Source organism: Pseudophryne corroboree, chromosome 9, assembly GCF_028390025.1.
Source record: "Pseudophryne corroboree isolate aPseCor3 chromosome 9, aPseCor3.hap2, whole genome shotgun sequence".
Classification (NCBI taxonomy): Eukaryota; Metazoa; Chordata; class Amphibia; order Anura; family Myobatrachidae; genus Pseudophryne; species Pseudophryne corroboree.
In genome coordinates, this window is record NC_086452.1 from 234,485,816 (window position 1) to 234,505,039 (window position 19,224).

Consider the following 19,224-nt stretch of genomic DNA (forward strand, 5'->3'; position numbering starts at 1 on the left):
ACACAGTTAACACTGATACTTGAACTCTCAATCCTGCTTGAAGAACAATCCAAAATCCTGGATACTTTAAAAAGATCTTGGATTCAAACTTCTTTCACTATACATATGAATACATACGAGCTTAAGAAGGTTTTCTTGCTCTAAGCATAGTTTGAATTACTTGTTTTGAAGATTCTCTAGCTTCTTAAGATAGAGCTTTCAACAGCCACGCCATCAAAGACAGACGATCCAGATGGCTATGACAACAAGGACCCTGCATTAGCAGATCTGGACATTGAGGGAGCAGTATTGGTGCTTCCATGGACATCCTTAGTAGATCTGTGTACCAATGCCTTCTGGGCCAAGATGGAGCTATTAAAATTATGGCTCCTTTTGCTTGCTTTATTTTTCTTACTACCCTGGGTAACTGGGATGTTGGAGGGAACAGATATGCCAGATGAGATTTCCAATTCACAGATCCATGCATCTACAAGGAATGCTCCTGGATCCTTTGTTCTTGATCTGTACCTTGGAACCTTGTTTAGACGCGATGCCATGAGATCTATCTCTGGCACGCACCATCTGTTTACTAGAGTCTGAAACACTTCTGGGTATAATGCCCATTCGGTTTCCTGAATGGAATGTCGACTGAGAAAATCCGCTTCCCAGATCAGTACTCCTGCCCACTTCAGTATGTGAGTCACTTTCTCCATCAGTCTCTTGCTGTGAGTTCCTCCCTGATGATTGAGGTACGCTACTGCTGTTGCATTGTCTGAGCAGATCTGGACTGGTCTACCTTGCAGATTGTCCTTTGCCTGAACTAGAGCCATATCTATGGCCCTTATTTATAACAGATTTATTGGCAGGCAACTTTCCCTTATGGTCCATTTTCCCTGAAACCAAAGGCTTTCAAACACTGCTCCCCAGCCTTGAAGACTGGCATCTGTTGTCAGGACTTGCCATTCTTTTATACAAAAGGGTCTCCCCTTGTTTAAATGGTCTGTCTGTAGCCACCATGCTAGAGACCTTTTTACGTTTACCAGAAACTTTATCATCTGCTTTTTTATTATCTGATTATTTCAGTTCCATTTGGTCAGAATAAGGTGCTGTAAAGGTCTGGAGTGGAATTGTGCATATTCCGCCATGTCGAAGGTTGACACCATCAGACCCAACAGTCGCATTGCTGCATGGACTGACATTGTCTGAGTGTGCAACGACTCCTGAGTCATGACCTGCACCTTGGCTATCTTTTTCTCTGGCAAGAAAATTCTCTGTACACCTGAGTCCAATATGCCCCCAAATGAACCATCCGTTGTGAAAGAATCAGAGACGACTTTTCCCAGTTTATGAGCCACCAGTGTCTTTGTAGACAAACTACTGTCTGTTGAAGTAGGCTCAAGAGCCATTCCTGCGAATGTGCTAGGATTAACAAGTCGTCGAGGTATGGAAATATTCTTATCCCCTGCTTGCGGAGATAAGCTGCCATAACCACCATAACTTTGGTAATCACCCTGGGTGCTGTTGCTAGCCCGAAAGGCAAAGCTTGGAATAAACTATCAGTATATTTTTTGGATTGTGGGAGGAAACCGGAGTACCCGGAGGAAACCCACGCAGGGAGAATATACAAACTCCACACAGTTCTGTGAACCAGTAATGCTAACCATTACACCGTCTGTACTGCCTGGAGGATGGCAAACCTGAGGTAACATTGATGAGACCGTGCTGTAGGCACATGTAGGTAAGCATCCTGTATCCAGAGATACCATGTAATCTCCCAGTTCCATGGCCAAAATTATGGAGCGTAATGTTTCCATGTGGAACTTTAGAATCCAAATGTATTTGCTTAACCTTTTGAGATTGAGGATTGGTCGGAACGACCCATTCGGCTTCTGAATCAAGAAAAGAATGGAGTAAAAACCCTGTCCCCATTGCAACGGGGGTACTGGGATAATTACATCAAACTGAAGCAATTTCTGAATTGCTTCTTGCAAGGCCCTGGCTTTTGATTCTATTCCCACGGGCTGGTGCAAAAAAATCTTTGAGGAGGCTGCTTCCTGAATGGGAAACCATAACCGAGATACACCACCTTCTGCACCCAAGCATCTGTCTACGACTGTTGCCATATGTGTGCAAACTGAAGGAGTCGGCCCCCGACCCTGGAATCCTCCAAGCGGAGGCCCATATCTTCAGGCTGATGGCTTCTGTTCAGGCTGGGAAGCTAGCTTTCTACTAGCCCATTGCTTCCTACCCCTGGCTGATCTATTGAACCGGGGTTGCTTAGTCACCTCTTTAGCTTTTGCTTTGCCTTGCCAAATGGGCGAAATTTTGATCCCCTAGTGTTAGGATTAAAAATAGCTGGAAATCTGACCTTTTTGGATTCAGCTTCCGATTCTAGAATATCTGACAATTGTTTTCCAAACAATATATTACCAGTAAAAAGCAATGTTTCCAACTCTTTCTTGGATTCTGCCTCTGCTTTCCAAGTGCGTAGCCAAACTGCTCTACGAGCGGCTACTGTCAAGGCTGATGCTTTAGAAGCAATCGTACCCATATCAAATGCTGCTTCTTCCAAATATTGGGCAGCTTATACGACCTAGATGAGGGGAGAGGCCATTCTCTAGTTCCTCCCCCATTTTACCATTGCCCTTGTCACCCAGGCCGAGGCCATAGCAGGCCTTACCACTGCTCCTGATAGAGAAAATATATTTTTCAAGAAGCTATCTACCCTTCTGTCTGAGACATAATTTAGTGAGGTAGATCACAATGGCAAAGCAGATTTATGCACAAGTCGCAGTATGTGTGCATCTACTCTAGGAGGAACTTCTCTCTTTTTGAACATTCCGCAGCTGGAAAGGGATAGTAAGACTCCCTAAAACAGTTAACAAAACTACTCCAGGCCAGGCTTGAACTTACACCCTTTAGCATTGCTGGAGCACTGTTTAAATACAGGTGCCTTAGATTTTGACACTTCCAGAGACAGAATTGCCTTCATGCATCAATAAGGTCAGCTATATCTGATCATCATATGGGGTATTGGAATTCATCTTGTGTAGTCTGTAACATGGATGTATCTACCCTGGTTACCCATCTGTTCTGCTGTTTAATAGCCTGGCTATTTGTAAAAGCTGCCTACATGGGTTAATAGTGTAACCTATTCCCCTGCTTTGGGTAGAACTGCAGGTGCTGATCTTTGCCAGCAATTGCAAACAAGGTCTGTGTGACCACACCCCTCTAGCAGGGCGTTGCCCCTCATAAGTAAGATACTGAACTATTCCATGCAAAATTACCATACCAAGCATGTTAAGGGTGTAGGGTCACTTTTGCCACTCACAGACAAGGTAAATAATCATTTTTTACAAATACTACACTCTTTTGTGACTGAAAATCACTTATATAGATATAGAGGTGATATCAATCTGACCACAATCCATGTACCTGATTTGAGGTTCAGAATAGAACTGACAAAACTTATAAAAGTCAGCATACATACTAGCAGTCAGTCACATGTTAAAGTATTAGACATTGTCATATGAGAATACAATCATCATCATAATAACTTACAAGTGGGATAATAGCATTTCTGTTTTAAACTGTTTTTTTTCCCCAAACATAACATGCAGAAACACAGTAATATACAGGTCTCATATGCAATATGTACCAAAATTAACAATTCATACTAACAAGTAGAGAGAATTTTAGTACTGTATACCCTTCCTCCATAGAGCGGGATACAGGGAGAATCACCACACTTTCATATCCACAAATACGCTCACAAGACGCTGAGTGAATTCAGACGCTACTGATGTACACTACCGCTCCTGATAACTGATGAGACACGGACGCTCACTAACGCACATGGACGCCCAGTGAATGCTACGTGTATGCAGACGCTACGGCCTGCGACTCGGTCTAAGCGGCAACTCTAGTTTACACAACCGCAGCGTCTAAGCTGCGACAGAGTACCTTCGTGGTAGCGTCTGATACAGAAGTGAGGTAATTTAGTTCATGGACGGGAGACGCGCGGAAACTGGTCATGAACTTGGGGGAAGGGCGACCAGGAGAGTGTCTAATTCCCCCGTTGACTTAAACTTTAAGGATCGCGGCCTCAACCTAGTCCTGGCGCCTATGATTCCTAAAGCATAGCGTTGTCGCACCTCAGAGTGTTCGGCGCATCAACACACTGTTTGTAGTCTCCACAAATGCAGTGTAGCTGTGTCCGGACCCCCTAGTAAGAGGAAACCGATGCCTTACATTCTCCCCATGCTCCGGCCACAGCCTGGTTACGTCTGCTGGACCTGCTAGAATCATCCGACACAGACGCCCGTCGAGACAGCACTGTACCGCGAAGGTAAGCGTTGTTGCGACCCGGTGGGGAGTTGTTGGAGCGACTCTTTCTAATATGCATTTAAGACGCTATTAAGAAAAGTCACTCAAGAAAAAATAAAACCATAGTAAGACTATAAAAATAAAATAAAAAGCTACAGGCTGCTATAACAGCAACCCTGTGACCATGGCCGGCTCCTTGCCGCACCAAACAAAAAACTGATTTGACTGAGTCAGTGGGCGGGATTATATGGAGAAGCCCCGATGCATCCTTGGAGGCCAGAAAGCTCGTGACCGATTGGTGCCAATTCCGCTGTCGCTCCGGCATATCCCAATGTTATCTTGTGGATAACCTGTGGACCCAGCCAGAGAAAAATACACTGATTTCCACTTAGGTGGTCATAGCTTACATTTCACTGTAGTTGGTTAGTTATGTTTTGTTTATGTATTCTTGTAACCCCATGGCAACGCGTGAGCACTTCCTGTGTTTACCCTCCAGCGACCGCACCGCCTGACCACGGAATTATGTCACTCCAGAGGGGCGGGGAGATCCATACCCGGAAGTGCGAGCGCCGTGGAACGGGACGCTGCTGGCCGAGGCGGGGGTAGGCGGGTCAGGGGAAGGTAAGGTATTTAACATGTTGTATTGCACTGTTTATGCACTTGTTTTGCTGTGTCATGAAGAAGGGAGTACGTCTCCCGAAACGTTGACCTATATTAAAGCACGTTTTTTTGTACTTGTGAAAGTCTCTGAGTGCTGCCTTCCATTGCATATTATATATATATATATATATATATATATATATACATACATACACACACACATACATACACACATATACACACACACACATACATACATACATACAAGGCCATTAACCAAACTGCACCAACATACATCTCTTCACTCATCTCAAAATATCTCCCTACCCGACCTCTCCGTTTTGCACAAGATCTGCATCTCTCATCACACACATTACTTGTTCTCACTCAAACAGGACTTTATCCGAGCTTCACCCACTGGAATGCCCTCCCACGCACAATAAGACTAACCTCTAGTCTCCAAATCTTTAAACATTCCCTGAAAACTCAAATTCCAGATCCACCCACATAACCTTCAGTGCTTCCCTATCTAATAACATCCTCTCTCTACAGTACACATAACATCACATATCTTGTCTTTCTTTACTCTCACGCCCTCCTGACACTTGCCCAACATTGCAGAGTGATCATATAATACAACCCATTGGACACTGCACGGACACGTCTAATCAATACAAGCTCCACAGCCAAAGGAAAATGGCACAATCACCAGGGACCTTATATAGAATCCAAAACCTGACAGCGGGAGGATGACATTTTACCTCGATTTAAGATCCGAGTCAGGCGGGAAAACCCGAGTCAGACTCAGATCTGTGCTCGGATCACAATGTTCGGGTCGATCCTGTTCCTGGAGAACCGGACACGCTCATCTCTAAAAATAATAAAAGTTATATCTTATGAAGTCACTGCTTAATTGAGTGTCCCACTAAAAAATACTTTGTCTTAGCCCAGATCTCTGTGTTTACTCAACTCCGTATATCCCTGTTACCTCTTTTGAAGTCAGTAGAGCACTACTGCGCTGTGACTGTAGACCAGACACGTGTTTAAAATGGCCGCTGCAGCACTGAAAGCGGCAACCACCATTTTAAAATTAACCTATAGGTGCTAGGTGCATTTTTTAATGTGTTATCAGTGCTAGTAGCCGTTTGTTTAATAAATATGAATTTTAATGTTTTATAATTAGAGATGAGCGGGTTCGGTTCCAGAGAACCGAACCACCACAAACTCCACGTGTTTTACATGGGTCCGAGGCAGGCTCGGTTGTTCCCGCCTGACTCTGAAAACCCGAATGAGGCAAAACGTCATCATCCCACTCTCAGATTCTCGCGATATTCCATATAAAGAGCCGCACGTCGCCGCCATTTTCACTTGTGCATTGTATAGAGTACAGAGAGGACGTGGCTACGTTCTCTCAGTGGCAAATCTCAATATCAGTGCTCAGTATCAGTGCTTATTGCTGCTCAGTAATACTAGTACAGTGTCTCTCTTGTGCTACATCTTGCTGCTGTAGGGTGCTGTGGTAGTAGTGTCCTGCTGTGACTGTGCATCGGTCATCATCATTCAAGTCACAGTGGTATCTGGGGGGTGACAATTCCAGAGTGCTTTTGTGCTGCACACTAATACTAGTACAGTGTCTTGTGCTGCTCAGTGTCAGTTCTCAGTAGTATCATCATTGCTCAGTATCACTGCTTATTGTCTTGTGCTGCATTGTGGTGCTCAGTAATACTACATTACTGATACTAGTACAGCGTCTTGTGCTGCATCGTGCTGCTCAGTATCAGTTCTCAGTAGTATCATCAGTGCTCAGCATCACTGCTCATTGTCTTATGCTGCATTGTGGTGCTCAGTAATACTACATTACTAATACTAGTACAGTGTCTTGTGCTGCAATGTGCTGCTCAGTATCAGTTCTCAGTAGTATCATCATCAATGCTCAGTATCACTGCTCATTGTCTTGTGCTGCATTGTGATGCTTAATAATACTACATTACTAATGCTAGTACAGTGTCTTGAGCTGCATCTTGCTGCAGTAGGGTGCGGTGGTAGTGTCCTGTCACTGTGCCTAGGTCATCATCATTCCAGTCACAGTGGTATCTATCTAGTGGTATCTAATTCCAGACATTACTGCTGTCTAATTCCAGATATATTACTGGCATATAATTCCACACATTAAAAAAAATGGAGAACAAAAATTTGTATGGTAAAATAGGGAAAGATCAGGATCCACTTCCACCTAGTGCTGAAGCTGCTGCCACTTATCATGGCAGAGACTATGAAATGCCATCAACATCGTCTGCCAAGGCCAATGCTCCATGTCATAGAAGAGAGCATGTAAAATCCAAAAAGCAAAAGTTCATTAAAATGACCCAAAAATGTAAATTAAAATTTCTGAGGAGAAGCGTATACTTGCCAATATGCCATTTACGACACGGAGTGGCAAGGAACGGCTACAGCCCTCTCCTATGTTCCTCATGACTAGTGGTTCAGCTTCACATGACGATGGAAGCACTCATCCTCCCGCTAGAAAAATTAAGAGAGTTAAGCTGGAAAAAGCACAGCAAAGAATTGTGCATTCTAACTCATAAATCCCCAAGGAGAGTCCAAATGTGTCGGCGGGTGCGATGCGTGACCTACCCAACACTGGACGGGAAGAGGTGGCTCCTTCCACCATTTGCACGCCCCCTGCAAGTGCTGGAAGGAGCACCCACAGTCCAGTTCATGATATTCAAATTGAAGATGTCACTGTTGAAGTACACCAGGATGAGGATATGGGTGTTGCTGGCGCTGAGGAGGAAATTGACGAGGAGGATTCTGATGGTGAGGTGGTTTGTTTAAATCAGGCACCCAGGGAGACACCTGTTGTCTGTGTGATGAATAAGGCCATTGACATGCCTGGTCAAAATACAAAAAAAATAAAAATAAATCACCTCTTTGGTGTGGAATTATTTCAACAGAAATGCAGACAATTGGTGTCAAGCCATGTGTTGCCTTTGTCAAGCTGTAATAAGTAGGGGTAAGGACGTTAACCAACTAGGAACATCTTCCCTTATACGTCACCTGGAGCACATTCATCAGAAGTCATTGACAAGTTCAAAAACTTTGGGTGACAGCAGAAGCAGTCCACTAACAACTAAATCCCTTCTTCCTCTTGTACCCAAGCTCCTGCAAACCACACCACCAACTCTCTCAATGTCAATTTCCTCCTTAGACAGGAACGCCAATAGTCCTGCAGGCCATGTCACTGTCAAGTCTGACGAGTCCTGTCCTAACTGGGATTCCTCCGATTGATCTTTGAGTGTAACGCCTACTGCTACTGTTGCTGCTGGGAGTCGATCGTCATCCCAGAGGGGAAGTCGGAAGACCACTTGTACTACTTCCAGTAAGCAATTGACTGTCCAATATTCCTTTGCGAGAAAGATGAAATATCACAGCAGTCATCCTGTTGCAAAGCGGATATCTCAGGCCTTGACAACTATGTTGGTGTTAGACGTGCGTCCGGTAACCACCGTTAGTTCACAGGGACTTAGAGAATTGCTTGAGGTAGTGTGTCCCCGGTATCAAATCCCATCTAGGTTCCACTTCTCTAGGCAGGCGATACCAAGAATGTACACAGACGTCAGGAAAAGTGTCCTCAGTGTCCTAAAAAATGCAGTTGTACCCACTGCCCACTTAACCACGGACATGTGGACAAGTGGAGCAGGGCAGACTAAGAACTATATGACTGTGACTGCCCACTGGGTAGATGTATTGCCTCCTGCAGAAATAACAGCGGTGGCTCCAGTAGCAGCATCTCGCAAACGCCAACTCGTTCCTAGGCAGGCTACGCTTTGTATCACCGTTTCCATAAGAGGCACACAACTGACAAACTCTTACGGAATCTGAGGAACATCATCGCAGATTGGCTTACCTCAATTGGACTCTCCTTGGGATTTCTGATATTGGACAATGCCACTATTATTGTGCGTGCATTACATGTGGGCAAATTCCAGCAAGTCCCATGTTGTGCACATACAATTAATTTGATGGTGCTTATTTTTTGGAAAAACGACAGGGGCGTGCAGGTGATGCCGTCGGTGGCCCGAAAAATTGTGGGCCACTTTCGGCATTCAGCCACCGTGTGCCAAAGACTGGAGCGCCAGCAAACGCTCATGAACATGCCCTACCATCAGCTGAAGCAAGAGGTGGTAACGAGGTGGAATTCAACCCTCTATATGCTTCAGATGATGAAGGAGCAGCAAAAGGCCATTCAAGCCTTTACATCTGCCTACGATATAGGCAAATGAGGGGGAATGCACCTGACTCAAGCACAGTGGAGAATGATTTCCATGTTGCAAGGTTCTCCAACTCTTTGAACTTGCCACACGTGAAGTCAGTTCAGACACTGCCAGCCTAAGTCAGGTCATTCCCCTCATCAGGTTTTTGCAGAAGTAGCTGGAGAGATTGAAGGAGGAGCTAAAATGGAGCGATTCCGCTAGGCATGTGGGACTTGTGGATGGAGCCCTTCATTCGCTTAACCAGTATTCACGGGTGGTCAATCTGTTGAAATCAGAGCACTACATTTTGGCCACCGTGCTCGAGCCTAGGTTTAAAGCCTACGCTGTATCTTTCTTTCCAGCAGACACAAGTCTGCAGATGTTCAAAGACCTACTGGTGAGACAATTGTCAGCTCAAGTGGAATGTGACCTGCCAACAGCTCCTCCTTCATTTTCTACGCCACTGGAGCTGCCAGGAAAAGGATACAATTTCCAAAACCACCCACTGGCGGTGATGCAGGGTAGTCAGGAGTAAGTGCTGACATCTGGTCCGGATTGAAGGACATGCCAACGATTACTGACATGTCGTCTACTGTCACTGCATATGATTCTGTCACCATTGAAAGAATGGTGGAGAATTATATGAGTGACAGCATCATTGGCTTTATTTTACTTAAGTTGCCCCCCCTCCAGTGTGTACTCTGAAAGAGTGTTTGGTGCAGCCGGTCACCTTGTCAGTGATCAGCGTAGAAGGTTACTTCCAGAAAATGTGGAGAAGATGATGTTCATCAAAATGAATTAGAAATTCCTCCCTGGAGACATTTACCAGCAGTTGCCTCCAGAAAGAACACAGGGACCTGTGATGGTGGATTCCAGTGGGGACGAATTAATACTCTGCAAGGAGGAGGATGTACACAGTGAAAGGGATGAGGAATCGGAGGATGATGATGATGAGGTGGACATCTTGCCTCTGTAGAGCCAGTTTGTGCAAGGAGAGATTGATTGCTTATTTTTTGGTGGGGGCCCAAACCAACCAGTCATTTCAGCCACAGTCGTGTGGCAGACCCTGTCGCTGAAATGATGGGTTTGTTAAAGTGTGCATGTCCTGTTTATACAACATAAGGGTGGGTGGGAGGGCCAAGGACAATTCCATCTTGCACCTCTTTTTTTATTTATCTTTGCATCATGTGCTGTTTGGGGACTATTTCTTGAATCTGCCATCCTGTCTGACACTGCAGTGCCACTCCTAGATGGGCCAGGTGTTTGTGTCGGCCACTTGGGTCGCTTAGCTTAGTTACACAGCTACCTCATTGCACCTCTTTTTTTCTTTGCATCATGTGCTGTTTGGGGACTATTTTTTAAATCTGCCATCTTGTCTGACACAACAGTGCCACTCCTAGATGGGCCAGGTGTTTGTGCCGCCCACATGGGGCGCTTAGCTCAGTCATCCAGCGACCTCGGTGCAAATTTTAGGACTAAAAATAATAGTGTGAGGTGTTCAGAATAGACTGGAAATGAGTGGAAATTATGGTTATTGAGGTCAATAATACTATACGATCAAAATTACTCCTAAATTCTATGATTTAAGCTATTTTTGAGGTTTTTTTTTTCTTCAATAAACACCCGACCCAAAACGCATCTGAATCCGAAAGGGTGGTTTTGCCAAAACGTGTCCGAATCCAAAACACGACCGCGGAACCGAATCCAAAACCGAAACACAAAACATGAAAAATGCCCGCTGCACATCTCTATTTATAATACAAATAATAATTTTATTTATATAGCACTCTTTCTCCAATAGGACTCAGGTGCTTCACAGGCATCAGAAACAATGCATATAGGTGGTCATTCCGAGTTGTTCGCTCGTTAAATTTTTTCTCATCGCAGCGATTTTCCGCAATGTCCGCAGTGCGACTGCGCCAAGTAAATTTGCTATGCAGTTAGGTATTTTACTCACGGCTTTTTCATCGTTCTGGTGATCGTAATGTGATTGACAGGAAGTGGGTGTTACTGGGCGGAAACTGGCCGTTTTATGGGAGTGTGCGAAAAAACGCTACCGTTTCTGGGAAAAACGCGGGAGTAGCCGGAGAAACGGAGGAATGTCTGGGCGAACGCTGGGTGTGTTTGTGACGTCAAACCAGGAACGACAAGCACTGAACTGATCGCAGATGCCGAGTAAGTCTGGAGCTACTCAGAAACTGCCAAGAGAGGTCTAATCGCAATATTGCGAATACGTCGTTTGCAATTTTAAGAAGCTAAGATTCACTCCCAGTAGGCGGCGGTTTAGCGTGAGTAAATCTGCTAAAAGCAGCTTGCGAGCGAACAACTCGGAATGAGGGCCATAGTAAAGAATATTTAAGTAATACAGCAATAGACAAGCCACACGGACATAAAAAGAAGACCTTGAGCACCATTAAATCATGATGCATAGTCCATGTTGAGTTACTGAATCAGCAAACACCACTCAGGATGTGCTGCAGCTCTGTGTCAATGCATACACAGCAGTAAGTGGTTTCAGGTGCCAATCATAGTAGTCTTGTGGTTGCAGCAAATTATCCACCCACTGCATTGTAGGTGGAGTCATTAACAGGGGGTTACTGATGGTAAGAGGGAATCCCCTAATAGCCCAAATTCAGCATCCGGTCACAGATATTGGAGGCTACAGTATGAGCAAACAAAATCTGTGGTCACTTGGTGCAGCAAGGTGCATAAAGTCACAGATATCGGTGTTTCAAAAAGTGTATTGAAATCAATAAAAACATATGGATATTATAATCTAAGTGTGAGTTTCTAGGGTGTCTAAGTTGTAGGTAAATGTTCTAATACCAGTATACAAACATAGGACAGGACAAACAGGACATGCAGTAGAGCAATAAATATAAATATGAGCTGTCCAAGTCAAACATTTGATAATAAATCACTCTCGTAATGAAGAGATTAATGTCCCAATTGTCAGTTATGCATAGAGGGGATTGTAACCCTGTGCAGACTCACTGGTTAAATTGCGCTACTGTGCCTCTACCACGTACAGCACAGTATTTACATAGCAGCAGGGAGCACACACTAAATACAGTACACACATATCAGCAGGGTGCACACACGGGTGTGGTATGGCTGACAGATGGTCAGCATACCGATGCCGGGATTCCGTCAGCATACCGACGCCAGGATCCCGGCAGCACGGGCGAGTGCAGCAAGCCCCTTGCGGGCTCGCCACGCTGCGGGTTCTATTCCCAATCTACGGGTGTTGTGGACACCCACGAGTGGAAATAGTCCCTGTTGGTCAGCATAGTGAGGGGGCGGGATGTTGGGGGAGGTCATGTGACCATGGGTCTCCTGACCGCCGGTCACATGAATACCACCCACACACACTACATACAGTGCACACATGTGCCAGCAGTAAGCACACAGTACACACATGGCAGCAGGATACAAACATTAAATACACTACACTCATGGCAGCAGGGTGCATACGCTACATAAAGAACACATATGACAGCAGTGCGTGACACACACAGACACAGGGAGGCCGGGGGGTGGCAAGCACAGTGGCACATATATATTTAGAAAGCAGCTGCATAATGTGGCTAAACATGGACCATACCTTCTTCATGTGCTACAGGTTAGTCAATGCAATCAGTCACAATTGATGTACTGTTACATGCTATACTGTCATTGTTACAATGTATTATAAAATCGGTATATCATACTATCCCTTTAAACCTGGACACTCATGAATTACACAGTTTCTGTTGCCGTCTGACTTCAAGCCTGTATTTTATCTAGTTTTAATCAGCCACAGAAATTGTGTAATTCATGAGTGGCCCAGTTTAAAGGGGCAGGACGATTAGCCTACTGTAATTTATAATTGTCCTGAACAACACTGCTAGATGTCAAGGAAATTTTTTTTTTGAAATTTAGCTTCTAAAATTATCTGCAGTGATTTCCTGTTCATTTTTGGTTTCATTTTCTTTTCTGGAGAAAATAAGTTGCGCTACTGTACCTCCAGCAAAACATTTGTGATATTTCATTTTCCCATTGTCACATACAGCCTTTGAAGCTGTTGGACGTTTAAATCCTGTCTGGCAGACAACCTTTACTTCTGCACCATGCTGAACATCTTTTTGAAGGTCACTAGGCGATTCCAGCCGAACATTATTTGCATTAATATCTTCTGTGGAAATTTGACATGGCTCTGAAAGAAACATAAAAGCACATATTGTACATACAATATAAATAAATATATCTGATCTGATACCATCAGATTTGACAGGCATTCAGTGAGCAGCATGATGATGGGGAGCACATTTAAGGTATTTACCATCGTGTAATGAAAATGTGATAAAAATGTCATAAAGACATTGAAACATCGGCCAAAAGCTTTTACCAGACTTGCTTCTTATTCTGAGTTTCGCTGCAGGTCCAGTTTGTTGAGTACACGTCAAAGGGCATCAGGGAACAGTTAAAGTGATATACAGTGAGTGCTAGAGGAAGAGGGGGTAACAAAATACCCTTAATACAACCATTCATAAAGGGAAGGTTTGAATTTCATTTCCCAGCGCTTGATGCTATATGTTTGCCCATTTTGTATTTTCTGTTCACATCAGAGGTTGGTGATACCTCTAGAGCAACATATTTTTCAGCTGCAAGGGTGCGCCCGAATAGATTAATTTTGTCTTTTGATTTTTTAGTGAGTGCTAGTTGTCTGTCTGTGTCTATACATACAAGATGTGCATGTGGACCACCTGTTGGTCAGTTGCTTGATAAAGATCCCACATGGTGGTCGAAATGTTAACTTGGACATGGTTTGTGAGTAATAAATCACCTACTGTTTTTTTTACATTTATGGTGAGTGCCTTGCATTACTTATCTGGTATATTTAGACTCCCCAGTTGAGCACTACTGTGCTGTTATAGTTCAAGCATTGTGTGCAGACTATCCACTATCTATCTATCTAGATAGTATCTATCCATCCCCCCAAAACAGGATTTTGGTACTTACCGATAAATCCCTCTCTCTGAGTCCATAGGGGACGCTGGAGTTAGTACCATGGGGTATAGATGGGATGATCAGGTGAGCCGGCACTTTAAATTTTTAATGTGTGTGACTGGCTCCTCCCCCTGTATACCCCTCCCCAGACCAGTTAAGAAACTGCTTGAGGAGAGACGGCAACCCGACCAACAGAGGAGGAGGTTAGCAAGATAGCCAAGAGAATCCGAAAAACCGTGACAGAAACACATATATACAAAGCCATACAAAAAAAATCAAAATCAAAATGACAGTAACACAAGTGGACCTTGCACCAGGTTCAAAGGACACCCAGACCCCCCGGAACCACAGCGGCAACCAGGTATATAACAACACCGCCGGAAGAGAGCAGCACAGGATGGGCATCCAGCGTCCCTTATGGATTCAGAGAAAAGGATTTATCGGTAAGTACCAAAATCCTGTTATTTCTATCATCCATAGGGGACAGTGGATTTAGTACCATGCGGACATCCCAGAGCTTCCAAAATGGGCTGGAGAGCGCTGAGAATACCTGAAAACTGCACAGTCAAGCCGTGACTCAAGGCCACAACCAAGAGAAATGTGGGGCGTGACAAAAGGATGTCAGGCAACCTAAGATGCAGTATGACCCAGAGGCTACCGATACAGAAACCCACCAAGACAACTGGGATACATATATCACATGAGATACATGTAGTGTACAAACAGCCCTGTCAGCGAACCAGACAGCATTTCAAGTCTGGCCAGGTAGTTATTGAAACCAAGGTAGAGCCATCCTGGTTTCGCAAAATCTAAAGACACATTCGGGCCCTGAAAGATATAGAGAGTGCAGAGGCTAGCCAGACAGATTGCAACACTGTAATATCAAATTGAGATCCGAAGGACTAAGGTGGAATGTTAAAGGCCAACAACACCCTGAGCAAACAGCTGAATATCCGATAGGATGCGCCATAGAGAAGCTCTAGCAACAAACAAGTCTTTACCTGAAAGAAATACAGAGATCTGTGCACCTCAGGCAACATATGCCATCTGATAGGATAGGAATGCATGCCGCCACAGATACGGCAGCGTATGTTGCATAAAAGGAAGGATCCAACATGTTGAGCCACCAGAGTTCCCCGCATTCCATCACCACACCTTGAACAGACAATCTGTTCTGGCATCTACATTTGACAAAGCCCGAACGTAGAGGCAACATACAAGGGTCGCCCGCTAGAGGGACCAGCAGATCTGGAGAACGAGATCTGCAAGGCTAGACAAAACGCTAACTGGCAAACATACGGAGCAGACCAGGTTCCCTTGTTGTCGCCCCCACTAGAGCAGATAAAATAAAAAAATAAAAAATAAAAAATGAGGACCGTAGAAGGTTTAGTGTAGAAAACCTCCTCCCACTAAAGGTAAGCTTTGTCTGCTGCAGGGTCTATGGTTGATAAGACATCCTGTGGATAACAAGCCGAAGGTGGTATAGCATAATATGTGGACACCTTACTGTCATACATATGCTACAGTAGAAGAGAGGAGCACAATCCGTGTATTTGTACTCCTAAGAGTATGCAACAGTAGGGGAGTAGTCTTACCGGACTTAAGTAACCCACTCTCAAAGGGAGAAGTGAAGAGACCCAACGCCGTTCAGGTGGTCCTGGGTCAGGACACCAATGGGTAGTGCAGAATTCTAAGGGAACACCTGTACAGGTCCGGAGAGATAAATCGGGTTGTACAAACTGAAACCTGGGAAAAATCCGCAATTGAGGACATGTGGGCTTGTAGGGGAGAAAAAAAACAAAAAAACAGTCCCCATGTAAAGGAGACCCCATAGGTAAATGGAAATGGCTATACGGGAAGTCCTACTGAAGGCCAACCAATGCCACCGGAAGTAGAGAACACTGACTGAGCCAAATAAAGTCTCTGTACGTACTGAGACTCGAGGGAAGCATCCCTCATATATACTGATGTGTAAACAGAAGCATTAAACAAATCTCTCTCCAGAATATGCCTAGAGTAATAGGTCATCCAGGGAAGGGATGAAGCCACAATGAGCAGCTCCTGTGACAATGAATAATGCCCCCTGAGCCACGGGGCTTCATGGGGAAAACATAGTAAAAGCTGGAAGATGACCAGAGGAATACAAACCCAGGTTACTGAAAAAGAATCTGTCAGAAGGGAACAAGGAGGAAAAATCCAAAGACATTTAGGAAATGCCCCTACACCAAGTCCAAACTTGGATATAAACCATTAGGTCCAGAAGAGACTGTGACCTAAGTACAGGACCCTATACCGCTTGGTGTTCCTGATAAATTCTTCCTGAACTGTAAACAAAACAATTGGTATGCTAGCTGAAGGCTTAGAGTCTGAATTAGCGCCTTAAGGCACAGGACCCCTCACTCTAACCGACTGGAAAGATGGTGCTGAGAGAAACCAGGTAGATGAAACTGGAGTATCTTTTGCTTGTAAGCAATTGAGATACAAGACTCAAAAATTTGTAGGCTGTAATCCCAATCATGAAAGGGTCGGGAGACTCCTTCCACCCTGCGGTTTTCCACTTGAGATGGGAGGTGAATCTACGTAGACAAAACAGACGGTACCCACAACTGTACCTGTACCTCAATATATATATATCTCTATATATATCTATCTCTATGTATATATATATATATATATCTATATATATCTATATATATATATCTATATATATCTATATAGCTATGTTGGTGTGGGCGGCACTCAATGCAGACTTCACAGCGTAAAGAAATGTACTTTATTAGGCCTAATAAAGTACATTTCTTTACGCTGTGAAGTCTGCATTGAGTGCCGCCCACACCAACATAGCTGTTTACTTGGGACTTTGTGTCACCGACCGGGAGGACACCTCAGCTGCTGTTTTCAATTGGAGTGGAGTGCCGGGCTGTTCCTGCTTGCTTTATCTATCTATATATATATATATATATATATATATATATATATATTTATTAGAGATGAGCGGGTTCAGTTCCCAGAGAACCCAACCCCCCCCCCCCCCCGAACTTCACGTCACGAGTCCGGATCCCAGTCAGGCTCGAGTTTTCCTGCCTGACTCGGAAAAAAGACCGAGGCAAAACGTCATCATCCCGCTTTCGGATTCTCGCGTGGTTTGGATTCCATATAAGGAGCCGCGCATCGACGCCATTTTCACTCCGGCATTGGAGAGTGTAGAGAGATGACGTGTCTCCGTCCTCAGTGTGCGGCATCAGTCCAGTGGTGGTGTCTTGTGCTGCATCATTCCAGTCACATTGGTGGTGTCCTCTGCTGCCATATGTCCAGTGCTGCTGTATAAGTCCAGTCCATTGCAGTGGTGCTGCGTTGTCCTGCATCAGTTCAGTGGTGGCGTCCATGTACTGCTGTATATTTGCAATGCTACTGCTGTATATTTGCAATGCTACTGCTGTATATGTCCAGTGATACTGCCGTATATGTCCAGCTATACTGCCGTATAAATCCAGTGATCCTGCCGTATAATTCCAGTGGTACTGCTGTATAAATCCAGTGATCCTACCATATAATTCCAGTGATCCTGCCGTATAATGCAGTGGTACTGGCGTATAAATCCAGTGATCTTGCCGTATAATTCCAGTGGTACTGGCATATAAATGCAGTCTAGTGATACTGCCGTATATGTCCATTGATACTGCCATATAATTCCAGTGATCCTGCCATATAATTCCAATGATCCTGCCTTATAATTCCAGTTGTACTGGCGTATAAATCCAGTGATCCTGCCGTATAATTCCAGTGGTACTGGCGTATAAATCCAGTGATCCTGCCATATAATTCCAGTGGTACTGGCATATAAATCCAGTCTAGTGATACTGCCGTATATGTCCATTGATACTGCTGTATATGTCCAGTGGTACTGCTGTATAAATCCAGTGATCCTACCATATAATTCCAGTGATCCTGCCATATAAATCCAGTGGTACTGGTGTATAAGTCCAGAGATCCTGCCGTATAATTCCAGTGGTACTGGCATATAAGTCCAGTGATACTGCCATATATGTCCAGCGGTACTGCTGTATAATTCCAGTGATCCTGCCATATAATTCCAGTGATCCAGCCGTATATGTCCAGTGGTACTGCCATATAATTCCAGTGATTCTGATTATATATATAGTGCAGTGGGACTGCAGTGCCAACCCTAGATGGGCCAGGTGTTTGTGCCACACACTTGTGTCGCTTAGCTTAGTCATACCTCAACCTTGGTGCACCTCTTTTTCATCTTTGCATCATGTGCTGTTTGGGGCATGGTTTTTAAAGTGCCATCCTGTCTGACACTGCCGTAAAAATCCAGGGGTACTGCTGTATTAGTCCAGGGGTACTGCCGTATAAATCCAACAATTGCAGAATTTTCGAAAAATGACAGGGGTGTGCAGGAAATGCCAAAAGTAGATGGAAAAATTGCGGGCCACTTTCGACATTCAACAACTGCATGCCACAATTAGATGGGCCAGGTGGTTGTGTTGCTTAACTTAGTCATACAGCCACCTCACTGCACCTCTTTTTCTTCTTTGCATGATGTGCTGTTTGGGGCCTAGTTTTATTTTTTATTTTTTACGTGCCATCCTGTCTGCAACGGCAGTCCAGGCTGGTTCAGGGGCTTTTTGCGACCAAGGCGGCAATAGGCTGTGTGGCTTCATACAGGGGGCGTGGTCATATACGCCCCCTGTACAGTAGTAGCGCCGCTGAAATGATGTGCGGTGTGCGATGACGTCATTGCGCACCTCACAGTAAAGGTCCTCTGCACGAAGGGAAACTAGACGCGTAACGTCTAGTTTCCCTTCACAGCAGGCAGCAGCAGCGGGGGGCACAGCAGCAGCGGATCTTGCCCTGGTGCGGCACCCTCCAGATGGCGCCGGCGACCTCCGGAAGGCAGCGCCTCGGGCAAAAGTCCTGCTTGCCGTGGCAAGATCCGCTACTGACGGCAGTGCCACTCTTAGATGGGCCAGGTGTTTGTGCAGCACACTTGTGTCGCTTAGCTTAGTCATACAGCCACCTTGGTGCAATCTTATGGCCTAAAAACAATATTGTG

The 19,224-nt window shown here is 44.8% G+C and overlaps 1 protein-coding gene across 4 annotated transcripts in view; it reads right to left on the reverse strand.

The window, feature by feature from the left end:
• Positions 1-19,224, reverse strand: part of LOC134957934 (complement factor H-like) — a 498,750-nt gene that overhangs the window by 49,819 nt on the left and 429,707 nt on the right. For 3 of the 4 annotated variants that reach the window (XM_063940184.1, XM_063940185.1, XM_063940183.1), the window contains one exon: positions 13,162-13,353. The exons of the other annotated variant lie outside the window; for it this stretch is intronic. In XM_063940184.1, the coding sequence (XP_063796254.1) occupies positions 13,162-13,353 (192 nt within the window). The remainder of the gene's footprint in view (positions 1-13,161; positions 13,354-19,224) is intronic. 4 annotated transcript variants of the gene reach the window in all.